Raw genomic sequence first — 23,576 nt, 5'->3', positions numbered from 1 at the left:
CTGGACGCCGGTCAGTGCAGCCGAGATGAGGACATTTTGGGGCCTCGTGCTGCATATGGGTCTAGTCCAAAAACCCATTGTCAGGCAATACTGGAGTGGGGACGTCCTATACCAGACCCCACTTTACAGTATGGTCATGCCACGTCCCCGGTTTGAGGCCATCCGGAAATGTCTGCATTATTCCGATAATGCAGCATGTCCCCCCCGAGGTGATCCTGCCTATGACCGTCTGTATAAGATATGGCCGGTCATCGATCACTTTGGGGCCAAATTCATGGAGACCTATGTACCTGGAAGGGAGGTCGCGGTTGAGTCTCTCATTGCATTCAAGGGGAGACTCAGTTTCCGCCAATATATTCCCACAAAGCGGGCGAGGTATGGCATGTAGCTATACAAAATTTGTGAGAGTACCTCAGGGTACACTTACAAATTTCGTGTGTACAAGGGGCGAGATTCCCGTATTCAACCCCCACAATGTCCCCCCACTCTGGGTGTTAGCGGGAAACTCGTGTGGGACCTTATGTACCCACTGCTGGATAACAGTTACCACTTGTATGTGGATAACTTTTATACCAGTATCCCCTTATTCAGGGACCGTGCGGAAAACTCAATGCGGCCTCCCTGCCTACCCCCTCCAGGTTCCTATCCCCAGGGGTGAGACCCGTGCCCTTACCAGTGGAAACCTGTTGCTGGTCAGGTATAAGGACAAGAGGGATGTCCTTATGCTGTCCACAATCCACGGTAACAGCACCACCACCATCTCTGTGCGAGGTACCGCGGCAACTGTCCTCAAGCCCGATTGTATAGTCGACTACAATCGGTATATGGGAGGAGTTGATCTCTCTGATCAAGTCCTCAAGCCATATAACGCCATGCGCAAAACCCGGGCATGGTACAAAAAAAAGTTGCAGTCTACTTGGAACAGGTTGCCATGTACAACTCTTGTACTATCCCGAAGCGCTGGCAGCACAGGGACATTCCTCCAATTCTATGAGGCAGTCCTCAAGCCCCTGATCTTTTCGGACCGGGAAAAAGCAGGCCGGAGTACCTCGGGAACTGGAGGTGCCCGGATCGTCCCTGGCCAACACTTTCCAGGTGTGGCCCCCCCATACTGGAAAGAAGGGACGGACCCCAAAAAAGCGCAGTGTGTCGCAGGAGGGGGATACGGAAGGACACCACCACTCAGTGCGACACGTGCCCTAATCATCCGGTCCTCTGCATTATCGATTGCTTCAGGGAGTATCACACTTCCATGGAGTACTACATTTTTATAATCCCCAACAGTCCACTAGAGAACATAAAAAACTATGGCTCTCAGACTTTGGAGACACGGAAACAATTTTTTTCTCCCCAAAAAAATATTAGTTTTAGTGCAGGCATCCTCAAACTGCGGCCCTCCAGATGTCGTAAAACTATAACTCCCAGCATTCCCAGACAACCTACAGTCATCAGCAGGGCATGGTGGGAATTGTAGTTTTACAACATCTGGAGGGCCGCAGTTTTAGGATGCCTGCTTAGTGTCTCCAAAGTCTGAAAGCCATACATATTGGGCATTGTCTCGTGCGTAAAAGTCGTCGCTATAAAAATAACTTTTGACCAAACGTCTTGGATGAACGGTGTTCAAAATATAAAATGAAAACAGTGCCAAAACACCAATTTTTTGGGAAAATTTCCATTTGAATCCTTTTTTCCGGTAATAAAGCAAGGGTTAACAGCCTAACAAAACTAATATTTATTGCCCTGATTCTGTAGTTTGCAGAAACACCCCATATGTGGTCGTAAATGGCTATATAGCCGCACGGCATGGGCATAGAACGAAGGGAACTCTATACGATTTCTGGAAGGCAGATTTTGATGGACTGTTTTTTTTTTTTTGGACACCATGTCCCATTAGAAGCCCCCCCTGATGTAGCCTAGACTAGAAACTCCAAAAAAGTGACCCCATCTAAGAAACTACACCCTTCAAGGTATTCAAAAGTTACTTTACAAACTATGTTAACCCTTTAGGTGTTCCACAAAACTAAATAGCGAATGTAGAAACAATTTTAGAGTTTACATTTTTTGTTACCTTGCCTCAAAAAAGAAAAAAATCATATTTACCCCTAAAATAGTCCCAAAACAACAACCACCTTATCCCGTAGTTTCCTAGATGGGGTCACTTTTATGGAGTTTCTACTCTAGGGGTGCATCAGGGGGCTTGAAAGGGTACATGGTGTAAATCAACCAGTCCAGCAAAATCTGCCTTCCAAAAACCATATGACATTCCCCCTTCTATGTCCTGCCGTTTAGCCAAATAGTAGTTTACAACCACAAATGGGGTGTTTCTGCAAACTACAGAATCAGGGCAACCTGATTGGCTGTTAACCCATTTTTTCCGGGAATAAAGTAAGGGTTAAAATGGAAAATTTTCAAAAAAGTTTAAATTTCTAAATTGTTTCTCCATCTGCCATTAACTCTTGTGGAACACCTAAAGGGTTAACAAAGTTTGTAAACCCAGTTTTGAATACCTTGAGGGGTGTACTTTCTTAGATGGAGTCACTTTTTTGAAATTTCTATTCTAGGGGTGCAACAGGGGGCTTCAAATGGGACATGGTATAAACAAAACCAGTCCTGCAAAATCTGCCTTGCAAAACCCATATGGTGTTCCCCTCCTTCTATGTGCTCCCGTTTGGCCAAACAGTAGTTTACGACCACATATGGGGTGTTTTTGCAAACTGCAGAATCAGGGCAACCCATATTGAGTTTTGTTTGGCAGTTAACCCTTGTTTTATTCCTGGAAAAAATTGATTATATTGGAAAATTTTCCAAAAAATAGAAATTTCAAAATTGTTTCTCAATCTGCCATTAACTCTTGTGGAAGACCTAAAGGGTTAATAAAGTTTGAAAAAACTGTTTTGAATACCTTGAGGGGTGTAGTTTCTAGAATGGGGTCATGAAGGTTTCTATTATCTAAGCCTCACAATATGACTTCAAACCTTGCTTCAAAAGCAATTTCAAAATTTGTTTCAAAACTTCTAAGCCTTGTAACATCCCCAAAAAATAAAATATCATTCCCAAAATGCTACAAACATGAAGTAGATATATGGGGAATGTAAAGTCATCACAATTTTTGGGGATATTACTATGTATTACAGAAGTAGAGAAACTGAAACTTTGAAATTTGCTAAGTTTTTGGTAAATGTTTTTTTTTAATGCAAAAAAATTAACTTTTTTGACCCAGTTTTAGCAGTGTCATGAAGTACAATATGTGACGAAAAAACAATCTCAGAACGGCCTTGGTAACTCAAAGCTTTTTAAAGTTATGAGCACTTAAAGTGACACTGGTCAGATTTGCAAAAAATGGCCAAGTCCGTAAGGTGAAATAGGGCTGAGTCCTTAAGGGGTTAAAGGGGCGGGGTCCTGTGGATGACACTGTTAAGAGAGCGGAGTGCTGTGGAGGTCACAGTTAAGGGGACCTTCCGCTATGGAGGTCAGTGTTAACCACTTCAGCCCCGCTAGGTGAAACCCCCTTCATGACCAGAGCACTTTTTACACTTCGGCACTACACTCCTTTCACCGTTTATCGCTCGGTCATGCAACTTACCACCCAAATGAATTTTACCTCCTTTTCTTCTCACTAATGGAGCTTTCATTTGGTGGTATTTTATTGCTGCTGACATTTTTACTTTTTTTGTTATTAATCAAAATGTAACGATTTTTTTTGCAAAAAAATGACATTTTTCACTTTCAGCTGTAAAATTTTGCAAAAAAAACGACATCCATATATAAATTTTTCGCCAAATTTATTGTTCTACATGTCTTTGATAAAAAAAAAATGTTTGGGCAAAAAAAAAATGGTTTGGGTAAAAGTTATAGCATTTACAAACTATGGTACAAAAATGTGAATATCCGCTTTTTGAAACAGCTCTGACTTTCTGAGCACCTGTCATGATTCCTGAGGTTCTACAATGCCCAGGCAGTAGAAAAACCCCACAAATGACCCCATTTCGGAAAGTAGACACCCTAAGGTATTCGCTGATGGGCATAGTGAGTTCATAGAACTTTTTATTTTTTTGTCACAAGTTAGCGGAAAATGATGATGATTTTATTTATTTATTTTTTCCTTACAAAGTCTCATATTCCACTAACTTGCGACAAAAAATAAAAAATTCTAGGAACTCGCCATGCCCCTCACGGAATACCTTGGGGTGTCTTCTTTCCAAAATGGGGTCACTTGTGGCGTAGTTATACTGCCCTGGCAATTTAGGGGCCCAAATGTGTGAGAAGAACTTTGCAATCAAAATGTGTAAAAAATGACCGGTGAAATCCGAAAGGTGCACTTTGGAATATGTGCCCCTTTGCCCACCTTGGCATCAAAAAAGTGTCACACATCTGGTATCGCCGTACTCAGGAGAAGTTGGGCAATGTGTTTTGGGGTGTCATTTTACATATACCCATGCTGGGTGAGAGAAATATCTTGGCAAAAGACAACTTTTCCCATTTTTTTATACAAAGTTTGCATTTGACCAAGATATTTTTCTCACCCAGCATGGGTATATGTAAAATGACACCCCAAAACACATTGCCCAACTTCTCCTGAGTACGGCGATACCAGATGTGTCACACTTTTTTGCTGCCAAGGTGGGCAAAGGGGCACATATTCCAAAGTGCACCTTTCGGATTTTGCAGGGCATTTTTTACACATTTTGATTGCAAAGTTCTTCTCACACATTTGGGCCCCTAAATTGCCAGGGCAGTATAACTACCCCACAAGTGACCCCATTTTGGAAAGAAGACACCCCAAGGTATTCCGTGAGGGGCATGGCGAGTTCCTAGAATTTTTTATTTTTTGTCGCAAGTTAGTGGAATATGAGACTTTGTAAGGAAAAAAGAAAAAAAAAGAAAAATCATCATTTTCCGCTAACTTGTGACAAAAAATAAAAAATTCTAGGAACTCGCCGTGCCCCTCACGGAATACCTTGGGGTGTCTTCTTTCCAAAATGGGGTCACTTGTGGCGTAGTTACACTGCCCTGGCAATTTAGGGGCCCAAATGTGTAAGAAGTACCTTGCAATCAAAATGTGTAAAAAATGGCCTGCGAAATCCGAAAGGTTCCCCTTTGCCCACCTTGGCTGCAAAAAAGTGTCACACATGTGGTATTGCCGTACTCAGGAGAAGTTGGGGAATGTGTTTTGGGGTGTCATTTTACATATACCCATGCTGGGTGAGAGAAATATCTTGGCAAAAGACAACTTTTCCCATTTTTTTATACAAAGTTGGCATTTGACCAAGATATTTTTCTCACCCAGCATGGGTATTAGTAAAATGACACCTCAAAACACATTGCCCAACTTCTCCTGAGTACGGCGATACCAGATGTGTGACACTTTTTTGCAGCCTAGATGCGCAAAGGGGCCCAAATTCCTTTTAGGAGGGCATTTTTAGACATTTGGATCCCAGACTTCTTCTCACACTTTCGGGCCCCTAAAAAGCCAGGGCAGTATAAATACCCCACATGTGACCCCACTTTGGAAAGAAGACACCCCAAGGTATTCAATGAGGGGCATGGCGAGTTCCTAGATTTTTTTTTTTTTTGCATAAGTTAGCGGATATTGATTTTTTTTTTTTTGTTTTTTTCTCACAAAGTCTCACTTTCCGCTAACTTAGGACAAAAATTTCAATCTTTCATGGACTCAATATGCCCCTCACGGAATACCTTGGGGTGTCTTCTTTCCGAAATGGGGTCACATGTGGGGTATTTATACTGCCCTGGCTTTTTAGGGGCCCTAAAGCGTGAGAAGAAGTCTGGAATATAAATGTCTAAAAATGTTTACGCATTCGGATTCCGTGAGGGGTATGGTGCGTCCATGTGAGATTTTATTTTTTGACACAAGTTAGTAGAATATGAGACTTAGTAAGAAAAAACAAAAACAAACAAAAAATTTCCGCTAACTTGTGCCAAAAAAAATGTCTAAATGGGGGGGGGTGGGGGGGTGGGGGGTGGGTGGGTGATCACCCATATAGACTCCCTGATCACCCCCCTGTCACTGATCACCCCCCCTGTAAGGCTCCATTCAGACATCCGCATGATTTTTTACGGATCCATGGATACATGGATCGGATCCACAGAACGCATGCGGACGTCTGAATGGAGCCTTACAGGGGGGTTATCAATGACAGGGGGTGAACAGGGTAATCAGGGTGATCACCCCCCTGTCACTGATCACCCCCCCTGTAAGGCTCCATTCAGACATCCGCATGATTTTTTACGGATACATGGATCGGATCCACAAAACGCATGCGGACGTCTGAATGGAGCCTTACAGGGGGGTTATCAATGACAGTGATCAGGGAGTGTATATGGGTGATCACCCCCCTGTCATTGATCACCCCCTGTAAGGCTCCATTCAGACGTCCGCATGCGTTTTGCGGATCCGATCCATGGATCCGTAAAAATCATGCGGACGTCTGAATGGAGCCTTACAGGGGGGTGATCAATGACAGGGAGTGTATATGGGTGATCACCCGCCTGTCATTGATCACCCCCCTGTAAGGCTCCATTCAGACGTCCGTATGCTTTTTGCGGATCCGATCCATGTATCCGTGGATCCGTAAAAATCATACGGACGTCTGAACGGAGCCTGACAGGGGGGTGATCAATGACAGGGGGGCGATCAGGGAGTTTATATGGGGTGATCATGGGTGATCAGGGGTTTATAAGGGGTTAATAAGTGACGGGGGGGGGGGGTGTAGTGTAGTGTGGTGTTTGGTGCTACTGTACTCACCTACCTGAGTCCTCTGGTGGTCGATCCTAACAAAAGGGACCACCAGAGGACCAGGTAGGAGGTATATTAGACGCTGTTATGAAAACAGCGTCTAATATACCTGTTAGGGGTTAAAAAATTCGGATCTCCAGCCTGCCAGCGAGCGATCGCCGCTGGCATGCTGGAGATCCACTCGCTTACCTTCCGTTCCTGTGAGCGCGCGCGTTCACAGGAAATCTCGGCTCTCGCGGGAGGACGCGTATATGCGTCCACCCAGAAGAGCAGGACCGCCGGCAGGACGCAATCCTGCGTACGGCGGTCCTAAGGTGGTTAAGGGGCAGATTGCTACAGAGGCCACGGTTAAGGGGACGGGGTGTTGTGGAAATTACTGTTAAGGATATTGGGTACTGTGGAGGTCACTAATGAAGGGGCAGGCTGCTGTGGATGACTCTGTTAAGTGGACAGGTCACAGTTAAGGGGACGGTCTGCTATGGAGGTCAGTGTTAACAGGGATATTGTCGATATCTTTTAGTGACATACACAAACATTAAATGAAATGGATGAAATATACCCGTGCAAAGCTGGGTCCTTTTGCTAGTAATATATAAAATGAATGAAACTGGCCTGGACAAAATTGATAGTCTTAACCTGTTACACAATAATTTGTAGTGGATGGCACTCCTTGTGTAGCTTTCGGTGCTCAGTGGTAATGTTCAATATAGATATGGGTAAAGACCACGACACTCGTATTTGAAATAATAAAAAATAATTAATTTGTTTGTCTATCCCAAAAATTTAATCTTATGACACTGGCCAACGTTTCGGTCTATCAGGACCTTGTTCACGGCCTAAAGTACAGCTAGATACATAGAGTTTTAGTACAAACAAAACCCATAGGGCAGACAATAAGTATGAAATGCATCAAAATATCGATAACAAATTGATATAGCGATATGTATAGTGGCGTACAATTACATATAATCATGCAGGGCAAAGGAGCTCTGTTGGACAGATAGCTACACATAGCTACATAGATATATATAGATATATCTATCTCTCGCGCTCGCTATCTCTTACGCGGCTCATCTCAATCCAGGTAGAATGAGTACAAAACCTGTATGGGGGAGCAGTGGTTAAGATGTGTAAATAGTCATATAGTAACTGGAAATGTGCAACTTGCTGCATGACTTAAAAGGCAGTACATTCAGTGCAAAACATATTGCAGGCTTAATTAGGATAATATCCAGTATGCAAGCTGCAGTATAATCCTCTTCAAGAGCATCAACATGAGGATACAAAATAACGAGCAGAACAAAGATGGCAGGAGGACTTGTGTGTCAAGCGGGAGATCAGGGTATTTAAAAGGAGCTAGAGAGAGAGACGTCGGCGCCTGCGCAATCTATCTCGAGATTGATTACGTCACTAGCACATGCGCAAAATCCCCCGGCCCTGGACTAAATGTGTCCGGAGATCAGGGCCTAATGCGCAGGTGCTAGAGGCAACAGATGTAATGCGCAGATTCGATGCATAGCAGGGAATGTACAGGGCTTATCAATAATATGAAGCTATGATTGAATGCACATAAGTTGTGAATACAAGATGCTAAAGTGCAGGCGAAATAAGGGACATAGAAACCAATAATAATGGCTCTAAACTATGTGTATATACTACCTGTTATGATGAGGCTATGGGGGTCATTTTTTCTGTGAAAAGTAAGAAGAGGAGAGTTAATTAGTGTGATCAGAGCTATATACACTCGCCTAAAGAATTATTAGGAACACCTGTTCTATTTCTCATTAATGTGATTATCTAGTCAACCAATCACATGGCAGTTGCTTCAATGCATGTAGGGTTGTGGTCCTGGACAAGACAATCTCCTGAACTCCAAACTGAATGTCAGAATGGGAAAGAAAGGTGATTGAAGCAGTTTTGAGCGTGGCATGGTTGTTGGTGCCAGACGGGCCGGTCTGAGTATTTCACATTCTGCTCAGTTACTGGGATTTTCACGCACAACCATTTCTAGGGTTTACAAAGAATGGTGTGAAAAGGGAAAAACATCCAGTATGTGGCAGTCCTGTGGGCGAAAATACCTTGTTGATGCTAGAGGTCAGAGGAGAATGTTCCGACTGATTGAAGCTGATAGAAGAGCAACGATGACTGAAATAACCACTCGTTACAACCGAGGTATGCAGCAAAGCATTTGTGAAGCCACAACACGCACAACCTTCAGGCGGATGGGCTACAACAGCAGAAAACCACACCGGGTACCACTCATCTCCACTACAAATGGGAAAAAGAGGCTACAATTTGCACAAGCTCACTAAAATTGGACTGTTGAAGACTGGAAAAATGTTCCCTGGTCTGATGAGTCTCGATTTCTGTTGAGACATTCAAATGGTAGAGTCTGAATTTGGCGTAAACAGAATGAGAACATGTATCCATCATGCCTTGTTACCACTGTGCAGGGTGGTGGTGGTGGTGTAATGGTGTGGGGGATGTTTTCTGGGCACACTTTAGGCCCCTTAGTGCCAATTGGCCATCGTTTAAATTCCACGGGCTACCTGAGCATTGTTTCTGACCATGTCCATCCCTTCATGACCACCATGTACCCATCCTCTGGCTACTTCCAGCAGGATAATGCACCATGTTACAAAGCTCGAAATAATTTCAAATTGGTTTCTTGAACATGACAATGAGTTCACTGTACTAAAATGGCCCCCACAGTCACCAGATCTCAACCCAATAGAGCATCTTTGGGATGTGGTGGAACAGGAGCTTCGTGCCCTGGATGTGCATCCCTCAAATCTCCATGAACTGCAACATGCTATCTTATCAATATGGGCCAACATTTATAAAGAATGCTGTGACGAAACCAACCTCGCCACTGGGTTTTGGAGAGGCCTGTTTAAACGCCTCTTGCCTCAGGATTATGGCCCATGCTAACTTTTAAACCCCTGAACCTATTCCAGGGAATTTTGGACAGGTTTGTTCTGACACTGATGTACCTTGACCTTGGAGTTCACCTCTAGTTTTTTTGGAAGTTGATCTGGGCGCTTTCTGCTCGTACAAGGTTGGCTACAGTCCTGTGGACCTTTTAAACTTCCGAATAATATGTGCAACTGTAGTAACAGCAACATCAAGCTGTTTGGAGATGGTCTTTTAGCCTTTACCTTTTAACATGCTTGTTTATAATTTTCTTTCTGATCTACTGACACAACTCTCCTTACCTTTGTCTGCTTTTCATTAGCTGATTTTCAGTACATTTTTATTCATCATTACTTTTGTCAGTTTCAAGTTATTTCAGTGACCATTCTGGGTTTTTCTTTCTTTAACGGAAGGGTCTGAATTTTTTTTTTCCGTGTGTATATGTATGCCATGTTTTCAATGTAGGAAAGTAAACAGAGACTGTCTATCTCCAATAAAGCAGTGGCAAAAAGGTCAGTATTTATTTTTTCTTGTCAACTCCTGCTGTTAGATGTTTTGGGGCATTCAGCTCACAGGATCAGACCTGAGAAAAGAAGGCTGTTGCGCCGCTACACATCGCTGTGTACAACTCATGGGACTCTTTGAGACTGCAATCATACATGATCGGCTGTTTGAAGTGGTCAAGCAAGTGAATGGGACGAGCAATTGTATTTATACTGCACTATGTGCAAGGAGACTTTTTAGAGGATACAGTGCCATTGCTGTAACCCCTTCAAACAGCTGATCATGGAGATGCTGGGAGTCGCAGCTTGACTGAAGGAGATATATTTCAATAAGTGCAAATATATTTAAAATCATCATATGTCAAGGTTTTTTATGCTCAAATTTTGCTAGCATGTTTTTTCTTTTTTTCTTTCGCAGTTCATGTCTTGCCTCCTTAAGGCAAATTACGAAAATCATTGACCAGCTTTCCCCACAAGCTGCAACATGTAAAGATATTTGCAGGAAACTTGACTCTGTGAAGCGACAGAAACATAACAAAGTTAGTGACTATTTTATGTGGGTTTCTGTATTCTAAGAAATATTCCCCATGTTCATGACTGTATTGTCATGTAATATTGGCTTAAAATGATTCTGTAGTCTTAACTAAATCATTTTATAACATGGACTCCCTTATGCTAATTATCAGGCCATAGCTCTCTTCTGCTCATACATCACCACTATCTGTCCTTGTTGGTATAATGCTATGCAGTTCAGTTTCTCCATGATTTGAGTCTTTGCAGAGAAGGAGGATCCTTGTAACAAACAGTAGGGATGTCACTGCTTTTAAGCTCTATCAGAGAGCTAACTGGTGAGGGCGGCGATTTGACAGCCTCTGCTTCTACCTCAGAAGCATGTAGGATGAGAATATAGTTTTTTGTTTCCAGTCTGTTAAAGGGATTGTCCAGCATTTAGCAATTGATGGTCTATTCTCAGAATAGACTATCACTAGCTGATCAACAGGGGTCCTACACTCCTGCACATTGGTGCCATAGCAACATAAGACAGGCAATATTATAGTGGATGAAGCTCACTTCTACAGTGCTGCTACCATTGGTTTCAATGGGAACAGCACTGTAGTAGCAAGTTACCTCCACTACAGTGTTGGCAGTGCTGTGTAGCACCAGTCAGGAAGTTACACCAAACAGCTAACTAGCTGTCTTGTGTAACTTCCTCACTGGTGCTACACAGCACTGCCAACACTGTAGTGGAGGTAACTTGCTACTACAGTGCTGTTCCCATTGAAACCAATGGTAGCAGCACTGTAGAAGTGAGCTTCATCCACTATAATATTGCCTGTCTTATGTTGCTATGGCACCAATGTGCAGGAGTGTAGGACCCCTGTTGATCAGCTAGTGATAGTCTATTTTAGGAATAGACCATCAATTGCTAAATGCTGGACAATCCCTTTAACAGACTGGAAACAAAAAACTATATTCTCATCCTACATGTAGGTGTGTCGGTTTGTTGGCATTGCGTTTTGTTGGCATTCCTACATTGTGTGTCACCAAGCAAGCGTTTTGGTGTCCGCCTCCAAAGCGGAATGGAGACGGAACAGAGGCAAACTGATGTATTAGGGCTAAACTGATCAGTTTTGGACCGCTTGTGAGAGCCCTGAACAGATCTCGCAAACAGAAAGCCAAAACGCCAGTGTGAAAGTAGCATTTGTTTTCCAAACACCCCCACAGCGGCACGATTGACAGGATTATCCCGCCTCCCCCAGGGACAGGAAACAATGTGGAGATCTTTAAATAGTCGCCTCCCCTTACCTGCTCCAGTGGTTCCCTGTCCCTCTGGGATTGCGCGGAGATCCTCCTGCTAGGAGAAGTGGAAGGAATTTTGTTATTTTATTTTTTTCTGCGCCTGACAAAGTTCGGGCAGAGAGCAGGGACGCGCAGTGTGGTCTTTCCTGTTCTTAGGCATAAGTCCTCCGGTGGAGGCAGCCCCGGGCAGCGTCCCGTATATAATTGCGAGAGGACGGTGGGTCGCGCGGCGAGATCTCGGGACGCCGAGTCGCGTCGGATGACTTGTTTTCCCCTGGACATTGAGCATTTGAATAAAGAGCGGGAGGGGCTTCCGACAGCAGAGCAACAGTGTCTGCACCAGAGGATTCAGACACCCGGAGATCGCTAGACCCAGCAAAGGCCAGCTCACTATTGGGAGATTGCATCTTCTTTAGCACCCGGGGCGAGGGGCTATCCCTATCACTATTGAGACCCAAAAGTGTGTTGAATCTGCTCAGCCAGTCAAAAAATGCTCCATGTGTAAAAAGGGACTACCGTCCAGATATAAGAAACCCCTTTGTGCTAAATGTCTAGAAAGGATTGTGTCTGAAGAATCCTCGTCCTTACTGGATAATATTAGACACGTTGTTAATGAGAAAGTGAGCAGCGCTGTGGTCCTTTTAAGTTGGCTTCCGCAGCTGAAAAACCTTCCACTTCTATGTCCGTCATGTCAGCACCCTCCTGAAGTTGATCTCTAAGAGGATGATTTGGATGAAGGGGAGTTACCTTTAGGATGTGATTCCGAATCCTCTGACGAGTCTGGGCGCCCCCTTTGTTCTATTGAGGACACTGATTCCCTATTAAAAACAATGAGAGTAAATTTAGAAGAGGCTAAACAACCTAAATCCGTACAGGATCTTATATTCAAAGGATTGGGAGAAAAAAGGTTTTTCCTTTACATTCAAGTATAACAAAGCTCATAAATAAGGAATAGGCTGACCTGGATAAAAGAACAGGTGTATCTAGGATCATGAAAAGGAAAGAAACCCTTTTCTGAAGAGGATACTATCCTTTGGGATAAATGCCCAAAGGTAGACGCCCCCGTAGCTAAAATGACAAAAAAAAATTGCGCTCCCTTTTGAGGACTAAGGTCTCCTAAAAGACCCTATGGATAAAAAACGTGAAGCGTTTCTAAAGAGATCCTGGGAAGCATCAATGTCCATTTTAAGACAGAGTGTGGCTTCCACTTACACGGCCAGCTCTATGGCTATCTGGATTAATCAGCTAGAGGAACATCTAATGGCAGGTACTCCAAGAGAAGACATCACCGCTTCCTTGCCTATGATTAAACAGGCAGCAAATTTTTGCGCAGATCCTCAGTTGACACTATAAAGCTGGCAGCGAAATCGGTGGCCCTTTCTAATGCCAATAGAAGAGCGATTTGGTTAAGATCATGGTCAGGAGACGCGGCATCTAAAAATAAGTTGTGCAGTATCCCCCTGTGAAGGTGATGGGATCTTTTGGATCTGTACTTGATGACGTTCTTGAGAAAGCCACTAACAAAAAAAAGGGGGTTTTCCATCAGATCCCTATAATTTTCGTCCGAAACGAAATTTCAGCTCAGCCACAAGGGGCATGCAGGACCAGAAAGAGGTTTTTCTTCCAGATGGCAGACGGGTAGAGGAAGAGGGAAAGGTTTTCTCTTCAACCCAACAAATTCTTCCCAAAAGTTTTCAAATCAATGATGCCAGAAGCAGCGTGGGAGGAAGACTAAACAGATTCTTTCCAGCTTGGGAAAACATTTCCAGGTCTCCCTGGGGTTTAGACGTGATATCAACAGGTCTAAAACTGGAGTTTTCCTCCTTACCTCTGGATGTATTCCGTGTCACCAAGGAACCAAAAACAGTTCATTCTTTACTCAGAGACCAAATAAGGATTCTGCTACAAAAAGAGACCATTGTTCCAGTTCCCCCAGCAGAAGAGACAACAGGATTTTATTCTCTAGTATTTTTAGTACAGAAACCAAACGGCTCATTCAGAGCAATAATAAACCTAAAGGGCCTAAATCGTTTCCTCCATTACAAACATTTCAAAATGGAAACAATAAAATCCACCATAAATCTATTAAGCAGAGACTTTCATGGCAACCCTGGATTTAACCGACGCGTACTATCACATTCCAATTTACAGCGCTCACCAAAAGTATCTAAGATTCACAATTCACGGGGAAGGAATACTACATTTTCAGTTTCAGGTCCTTCCGTTTAGCCTAACTTCCGCACCAAGGGTCTTTTCAAAAGTAATGTCAGAAGCAGTAGCAGATTTACTTCAAAAAGGGATTTTGGTCGTCCCCTACTTGGACGATTTTCTTATTGCTGTCGAGTCAAAGAAGATCCTGGAGGAACAACTGATTATTATGCGTCAGGATCTAGAAAAATTAGGATGGATGATTAATCCAGAAAAATCTAATCTTCATCCCAAAAAAAAGATATTTTTAGGAATGTTATTGGATTCAGAGCTTATGAAGACCTTCCTGCCAGTAGAGAAGTGGTTAAAAATCATCCAGGAGATGTCTCTATTTTGCAGCAGGAAAAAAGTATCCATTCGAATAATAATGAAGCTATTGGGTCTCATGTCTTCCTCAATTCCAGATGTAAAGCGGGTACAGGCACATTCTTGGACTCTTCAAGCATTCATGCTAAGAAATTGGGACAAACTCATATCCTGCTTAGAGAAGAAAGTAAAATTGCCCCAGTATGTAAGAAATTCGCTAGATTGGTGGCAGAACAGGAGAAATCTTTGCAGAGAGGTACCTTGGCGACAGACAAATATAACAATGACAAACGCCAACAGAAACTGCTGGGGGGCTCATTCAGACGATACAGGGAACATGGCAGAAAAACCTAAGTTTAGCCTCTTTCAACCTGAGAGAATTGTCAGCGGTTTGGGAAGCCCTGAAAGCACTTCAACCAGAAATAGAGGGAAAAGAAATAAAAATTTTATCAGACATCACGAAAGTCACTTACTTGAACAAGCAGGGAGGTAAAAGAAGCCCAGCCCAAAAGATATTCCGATGGGCAGAGAGAAATATACACTCTATCACAGCAGTACACATAAGTGAAAAAGAGAACAAAATTGCAGACTTCTTAAGCAGAGATACCCTGAAAGAAGGAGAGTGGAGTCTAAAACCACAAAGGGACTCTCTGAAGCAGTAATCTCTACTATACTATCACGTCAAAAATTTATAATAGAATCTGGAGGGCCTTTCAAAAATTTACAGAAGGGAACACTGGGGTTCCCTTTATGATGCCTAATATCTTAGATTTCCTACAGAGCAGTTTGGATAAGGGTTTAAGAGTTAGCACCATTAAGGTCCAGGTCTCGGCCCTCAGTGCTTATTTAGATACTAGACTTGCAGAAGTAGATCTCATTAAAAGGTTTATTAAAGGGGCCCGTAGAAAGGAACCTATGGGTAGAGCCACTGTCCCTCCCTGGGATTTAACTTTAACTTTAGTGTTATCCACTTTAATTGAGTCCCCATTTGAACCTCTGCCAGAGATTGTTTTTAATGTTAGCATTTTTAAAGAAGTCTTTTTAGTTGCAATTACTACAGCTAGAAGGATAGGGGAGATGCAGGCTTTTTCATGCAGACCACCATATTTAACGATTAGAGACAATAGAATAGTGCTAAAACACTCTCCCTCCTTTTTACCAAAGGTTGTGTCAAAATTCCACTGTTTGCAGGAAGCATCTCTGCCTTCCTTTTGGATCACCAACAGGCGGTCAGGAGCAAAGGCGGTTTCACAATTTGGACGTTCGGGGATCAGTGTTGACCTATCTTAAGACCATAGAGTTTAGGAAGACAGACAGACTTTTTGTCCAGTTTGCAGGGACAAACAGAAGAAAAGCCGAAAGCAAAACTACCATAAGCAGATGGATCAGAACGATAATCCTGTTTTGTTTATGATCTGAAAGATTTCTCCCCCAGAAGGGTTAAAAGCTCATTCAACGTGATCAGTCACCGCTTCATGGGCTGAGTCAGCTGATGTCCCTCTGGAACAGATTTGCCAGGCAGCCACGTGGTCTTCGCCTTCAACTTTCTTTAGACATGATCAGTTAGACGTACTAAAAAAATAAGGACCTGTCCTTCTCTCGCCGAGTGTTATCTGCGGTTGTCCCTCCCTAGACTTTAATTTCTCTAGTATTCCTCCTGTCGATTGTGCCGCTGTGGGGGCGTTTGGAAAGATTTAACTTACTTACCGGTAATTGGTTTTTTCTCTAGCCCCCACAGCGGCACGGGGAAATTCCTCCCACATTATGTTGTTTCTGAAGAAATTTTTTGTTGTCTGAGTGTAATTTGTTGTTTCATTAGAGATAAATATGTTGCATCCATTTCATTTTCTCGGTTATTTACTGGAGCAGGTAACGGGAGGGGACTATTTAAAGATCTCCACGTTGTTTCCTGTCCCTGGGGGAGGCGGGATAATCCTGTCAATCGTGCCGCTGTGGGGGCTAGAGGAAAAAACAATTACTGGTAAGTAATTGAAATCTTTACCGCATAGTGAATGCCAAAAAGAAAAAAATTACTGTGGTGGAATTGCATTTTATTTTTAATTTTTTCCAATTCCAACCGATTTGAAAAAAAAAAAAAAATTCCCCACTACATCCTATGTATGCAATTAAAAAGTACAACTTGTCCCGCAAAAAAGAAGCCCTCATACGGATATATGAATGGAAAAAAAAAGTTATAGGACTGGGAATGAAAAATGAAACCGTAAAAACAGAAAATTCTCACATTAGGAAAGGGTTAATATGCATATCCCTGAGAACCCCTTTAACCACCTCCCGACCGCTGTACGCGTATATGCGTCCGGGAGGTGGTTGCTTTATTCCTCCTGGACGCATATACGCGTCTTCTCGCGAGACGCGAGATTTCCTGTGAACGCGCGCGCACAGGCGTGCGCGCTCACAGGAACGGAAGGTAAGCGAGTGGATAGGCTGGAGATCCGAATTTTTTAACCCCTAACAGGTATATTAGACGCTGTTTTCATAACAGCGTCTAATATACCTCCTACCTGGTCCTCTGGTGGTCCCTTTTGTTAGGATCGACCACCAGAGGACTCAGGTAGGTCAGTACAGTCGCACCAAACACCACACTACACTACACCCCCCCCCCCCCCGTCACTTATTAACCCCTTATAAACCCCTGATCACCCATGATCACCCCATATAAACTCCCTGATCACCCCCCTGTCATTGATCACCGCCCTGTCATTGATCACCGCCCTGTCAGGCTCCGTTCAGACGTCCGTATGATTTTTACGGATACATGGATCGGATCCGCAAAAAGCATACGGACGTCTGAATGGAGCCTTACAGGGGGGTGATCAATGACAGGCGGGTGATCACCCATATACACTCCCTGATCACCCCCTGTCATTGATCACCCCCCTGTCATTGATCACCCCCCTGTAAGGCTCCATTCAGACGTCCGCATGATTTTTACGGATCCGATCCATGTATCCATGGATCCGTAAAAATCATGCGGACGTCTGAATGGAGCCTTACAGGGGGGTGATCACCCTGATCACCCCCTGTCATTGATAACCCCCCCTGTAAGGCTCCATTCAGACGTCCGCATGCGTTTTGTGGATCCGATCCATGGATCCGTAAAAAATCATGCGGATGTCTGAATGGAGCCTTACAGGGGGGGTGATCACCCTGATCACCCCCTGTCATTGATAACCACCCTGTAAGGCTCCATTCAGACGTCTGCATGCGTTTTGTGGATCCGATCCATGGATCCGTAAAAAATCATGCGGATGTCTGAATGGAACCTTACAGGGGGGGTGATCATTGACAGGGGGGTGATCACCCTGATCATCCCCTGTCATTGATAACCCCCCTGTAAGGCTCCATTCAGACGTCCGCATGCGTTTTGTGGATCCGATCCATGTATCCATGGATCCGTAAAAAATCATGCGGATGTCTGAATGGAGCCTTACAGGGGGGGGTGATCAGTGACAGGGAGGGTGATCATTGACAGGGGGGTGATCACCCTGATCATCCCCTGTCATTGATAACCCCCCTGTAAGGCTCCATTCAGACGTCCGCATGCGTTTTGTGGATCCGATCCATGTATCCATGGATCCGTAAAAATCATGCGTATGTCTGAATGGAGCCTTACAGGGGGGTGATGAGTCTATATGGGTGATCACCCCCCTGTCATTGATCACCCCCCCCCTTGATCACCCCCCCTGGTAAGGCTCCATTCAGACATTTTTTTGGGCACAAGTTAGCGGAAATTTTTTGTTTGTTTTTGTTTTTTCTTACAAAGTCTCATATTCTACTAACTTGTGTCAAAAAATAAAATCTCACATGGACGCACCATACCCCTCACGGAATCCAAATGCGTAAACATTTTTAGACATTTATATTCCAGACTTCTTCTCACGCTTTAGGGCCCCTAAAAAGCCAGGGCAGTATAAATACCCCACATGTGACCCCATTTCGGAAAGAAGACACCCCAAGGTATTCCGTGAGGGGCATATTGAGTCCAAGAAAGATTGAAATTTTTGTCCTAAGTTAGCGGAAAGTGAGACTTTGTGAGAAAAAAACAAAAAAAATCAATATCCGCTAACTTATGCAAAAAAAATATATAATTCTAGGAACTCGCCATGCCCCTCATTGAATACCTTGGGGTGTCTTCTTTCCAAAGTGGGGTCACATGTGGGGTATTTATACTGCCCTGGCTTTTTAGGGGCCCGAAAGTGTGAGAAGAAGTCTGGGATCCAAATGTCTAAAAATGCCCTCCTAAAAGGAATTTGGGCCCCTTTGCGCATCTAGGCTGCAAAAAAGTGTCACACATCTGGTATCGCCGTACTCAGGAGAAGTTGGGGAATGTGTTTTGGGGTGTCATTTTACATATACCCATGCTGGGTGAGAAAAATATCTTGGTCAAATGCCAACTTTGTATAAAAAAATAGGAAAAGTTGTCTTTTGCCAAGATATTTCTCTCACCCAGCATGGGTATATGTAAAATGACCCCCCAAAACACATTGCCCAACTTCTCCTGAGTACGGCGATACCACATGTGTGACACTTTTTTGCAGCCAAGGTGGGCAAAGGGCCACCTTTCGGATTTCGCAGGCCATTTTTTACACATTTTGATTGCAAGGTGGTACTTACACATTTGGGCCCCTAAATTGCCAGGGCAGTATAACTATGCCACAAGTGACCCCATTTTTGAAAGAATGCACCCCAAGGTACTCCGTGGGGGGCACGGCGAGTTCCTAGAATTTTTTATTTTTTGTCACAATTTAGCGGAAAATGATGATTTTTCTTTTTTTTTTTCTTTTTTCCTTACAAAGTCTCATATTACACTAACTTGCGACAAAAAATAAAAAATTCTAGGAACTCGCCATGCCCCTCACGGAATACCTTGGGGTGTCTTCTTTCCAAAATGGGGTCACTTGTGGGGTAGTTATACTGCCCTGGCAATTTAGGGGCCCAAATGTGTGAGAAGAACTTTGCAATCAAAATGTGTAAAAAATGACCGGTGAAATCCAAAAGGTGCACTTTGGAATATGCGCCCCTTTGCCCACCTTGGCAGCAAAAAAGTGTGACACATCTGGTATCGCCGTACTCAGGAGAAGTTGGGGAATGTGTTTTGGGGTGTCATTTTACATATACCCATGCTGGGTGAGAAAAATATCTTGGTCAAATGCCAACTTTGTATAAAAAAAATGGGAAAAGTTGTCTTTTGCCAAGATATTTCTCTCATCCAGCATGGGTATATGTAAAATGACACCCCAAAACACATTCCCCAACTTCTCCTGAGTACGGCGATACCAGATGTGTCACACTTTTTTGCTGCCAAGGTGGGCAAAGGGGCGCATATTCCAAAGTGCACCTTTTGGATTTCACCGGTCATTTTTTACACATTTTGATTGCAAAGTTCTTCTCACACATTTGGGCCCCTAAATTGCCAGGGCAGTATAACTACCCCACAAGTGACCCCATTTTGGAAAGAAGACACCCCAAGGTATTCTGTGAGGGGCATGGTGAGTTCCTAGAATTTTTTATTTTTTGTCGCAAGTTAGTGGAATATGAGACTTTGTAAGAAAAAATAAATAAAATCATCATTTTCCGCTAACTTGTGACAAAAAATAAAAAGTTCTATGAACTCACTATGCCCATCAGCGAATACCTTAGGGTGTCTACTTTCCGAAATGGGGTCATTTGTGGGGTTTTTCTACTGTTTGGGCATTGTAGAACCTCAGGAAACATGACAGGTGCTCAGAAAGTCAGAGCTGTTTCAAAAAGCGGAAATTCACATTTTTGTACCATAGTTTGTAAATGCTATAACTTTTACCCAAACCATTTTTTTTTTTTGCCCAAACATTTTTTTTTTATCAAAGACATGTAGAACAATAAATTTGGCGAAAAATTTATATATGGATGTCGTTTTTTTTGCAAAATTTTACAGCTGAAAGTGAAAAATGTCATTTTTTTGCAAAAAAATCGTTACATTTTGATTAATAACAAAAAAAGTAAAAATGCCAGCAGCAATGTAATACCACCAAATGAAAGCTCTATTAGTGAGAAGAAAAGGAGGTAAAATTCATTTGTATGGTAAGTTGCATGACCGAGCGATAAACGGTGAAAGTAGTGTAGTGCTGAAGTGTAAAAAGTGCTCTGGTCATGAAGGGGGTTTCACCTAGCGGGGCTGAAGTGGTTAAGAACCTGTGAGTCTTTAGACTTGGAGGACCTTTCACTAGAATAAAAATTCTAAACTAAGCATACAGACATGGAGAGTGGCGCCCAGGGATCTCCCTGCACTTACTGTTAAACCTGGGCGCCGCTCCGTTCTCCCGGTATAGCCTCCGGTATCTTCATATGTTCGGCTCCACCCAGTTGAGCCTGCCGGCGTCTCCTTCTCCCAATCTGTAGCGCTGGCCAATCACAACGCTCAGCTCATAGCCTGAGAGGTTTTTTTTTTCTCTCGGGCTATGAGCTGAGCGCTTCGATTGGCCAGCGCTATAGCATGGGAGAAGGAGATGCCGGCAGGTTCCACTGGGTGGAACCAAACATATGATACCGAAGGCTATACCGGGAGAACGGAGCAGCGCCCAGGTATAACAGTAAGTGCAGGGAGATCCCTGAGCGCCGCTCTAAATATCTGTATGCTTAGTTTAGATTTTTTTTTATTCTAGTGAAACGTCCTCTTTAACTCTTCTGCATTGTTTCCTAACTGCATTTCTTAGGATACATGCACACATGAAAAAACGTCTGTTAAAAACGGTCACTCGGTTTTTCATGGCCATTTTTTAACCATATACGCATGCTTTTTCTGGCCGTCTGTCCATTTTTAATGGCCATTTTGCATCCATTTTTCACAGACGTGAAAACTTTTTTTTTTTTTTCCTCATATAAAAATCCCAACCCCTGCAGTGCCCTCGGTACACATAATGGTCCCCATAGTGGCCCCCAAATGGAATGTTTCCTTTTAGCAATAAAGAAAAAGAAAAAAAAATCATCCACCTGCATGGTGATGTCCTCATACTGAGCGCAGGTCCTTTTCAATAAAGAGAGAAGCGTCTGCCTCTGCATTTGCAAGTAGATAAGGGTGTGTTTTTTTTTTTTTATCCCTAAAAGGCCACATTGCCCTAATGTACCCATTTCTAGTTTACTTTCACACTAGCGTTATTCTTTTCCGGTATTGAAATCCGATAAAGGGTCTCAATACCAGAAAAAAACAGTTTTGTCCTAATGCATTCTGAATGGAAAGTAATCTGTTCAGCATGCATCAGGATGTCTTCCGTTCTGTACAGTATTTGACCGGACAAAATACTGCAGCTTGCGGATCAGTCTAACAGATCCCGAAAAAAAGATATCAGTTTGCATACGGCAACGGAACTGCCTGCTGGATTCTAACAACGCTAGTGTGAAAGTAGCCTTAATAACCGTTAAGACAGGTGCACTCCTGTCTAAGCGGCCGTTAACAAGGGTCCCATTGATTTCAAAGGGGTTTGTCTGGCCATGAAAATGGCCAAAAATAGGAAATGTCCTATTTTTGGATGGCTGTTAAACTGCCATGTGAATAGCCCCATAGACTTTCATTGTTGCTAAAAAATACATGCCCTGAAATTGCTTATTCTATCGACATGCATCCGAGTTATTTTATTTTTTATTTACTCCCTAAATGTATTGAAGAATTCCAGACAACTATTCTTTCAGCCATAATTGCTTATGTTTTACCTTCTTAGGAACAGCAACTGAAAAAAATCAAGGCTAAGCAGAGACGTCTAAGAGCAGCACTGGGTGGCAACTCAGAGCAGAGTGATCCTGAACAGCAGCAGTTAGATAATCTTGAAGATGGTGAGTCCTCAACATATACTCATGTTTTCTTGATGAAAACCTGTAACAATTTCGATTATGTATTTATTTCATTAGATGTGTTGCCCACATCTTTGGGCAGTATGTTGATGCCGTCTCAAGATAATGAATGGGAAGAGCTCATCCGCACAGGGCAGATGACACCCTTTGGCACCAAGATACCCCCAAAAGAGGAAACTAAACCAAGGAAGTTAATGCTAAATGAGACATCAGATTTTGAGAAATACCTTGCTGATCAAGCACAAATGGCAGTACAGAGGAAACGTCCCTTTATTCTTAAAAAAGATAAAAGAAAAATGAGACCAGAAGCTACGAAGAAGGATGATAGTGCTAAGAAATCAGTAAATGACTTGACATCCATTCCATCTGCTGAGAAAAGGTTGAAGAAAAGAATTAGAAAATTACAGAGCAACGCTTTGCAAACTCACTTCAGGACAGGAATACTATGTAAAAAAATAGATTACTTGTCCCCACAAGGCAGTCTAGGAGATAACAGTGAGGGGTCTGTTTATTCACCCGATGAAAGAGAGCAGAGCATGGAGGACGATGTGGATGACGACATGATGCAGAATAGCTCTTGCTCTGACTATGAATTAAAGCCTCTGCTGCAAAAACAAATTAAAAAACGGCCTCAGGATTGGGGTATCGATACAGAGTTCCTCCCAAGTTCTGATGAAGATGCAGGAGAAACTCTTCGCTCATTATCAAAGGGTAGACGATGTAGAGATGATGGGGATGTCAAGGTGTACAAGCATCGAATACGGTAAGTTGCCTTCTTGGTTTGTTATGCACATTAATCAACACTCCACAAAAAAAAAAAAAAAAAAGCTAATTAATAATACTTTTGTTTTTGAAAGAATTATATGAACCTTGTTACGGTCAGTATTGAAATGTATTTCAGGTTTACTGTGTTTTTCTTAATGTGATATGACTACAGTGGTCAGATTTTATACTGTTGTAAATCATTTTTTATTTTTATTTTTTGTTAAATCTTGGGATTGCTTTTTCTCGCTCATATCATTGGGGACACAGGACTGTGGGTATAGCTGATGCTGCCGCTAGGAGGCGACACTAGGCTAAAAAGTACTGGACCCATCGAGGGAGGGTGAACAAAAGAGGAGGAAGATGGGGTGAGTAGGTCAGATTGGGTGAGTATTCCTGTGTTCCCCCTATTCCCCACTGCCCGCTCCCCTCCTTCCCTCCCTGGTGCCCAAATGTCCTCGCCCCATTGGGATTAGGGGGTTCCG

The 23,576-nt window shown here is 43.1% G+C and overlaps 1 protein-coding gene across 4 annotated transcripts in view; it reads left to right on the top strand.

The window, feature by feature from the left end:
* ERCC6 (ERCC excision repair 6, chromatin remodeling factor) overlaps positions 1–23,576 on the top strand; it is a 241,077-nt gene that overhangs the window by 33,403 nt on the left and 184,098 nt on the right. For 2 of the 4 annotated variants that reach the window (XR_006390375.1, XM_044297289.1), the window contains exons 3-5: positions 10,589–10,709; positions 22,200–22,311; positions 22,387–23,092. Coding sequence is in view for 3 of the 4 variants with exons in the window: in XM_044297289.1 (XP_044153224.1) it covers positions 10,589–10,709; positions 22,200–22,311; positions 22,387–23,092 (939 nt within the window). In the remaining variant the exon portion in view is untranslated. Of the gene's footprint in view, positions 1–10,588; positions 10,710–16,431; positions 16,466–22,199; positions 22,312–22,386; positions 23,093–23,576 lie in introns of those variants that run through there. The other 2 variants (XM_044297291.1, XM_044297290.1) reach the window with 2 other exon arrangements.

Source organism: Bufo gargarizans, chromosome 6 (assembly GCF_014858855.1).
Source record: "Bufo gargarizans isolate SCDJY-AF-19 chromosome 6, ASM1485885v1, whole genome shotgun sequence".
In the NCBI taxonomy this organism is placed as follows: Eukaryota; Metazoa; Chordata; class Amphibia; order Anura; family Bufonidae; genus Bufo; species Bufo gargarizans.
The sequence above is the reverse complement of the archived record's forward strand: the minus strand, read 5'-3'. Positions and strand labels throughout refer to the sequence as shown.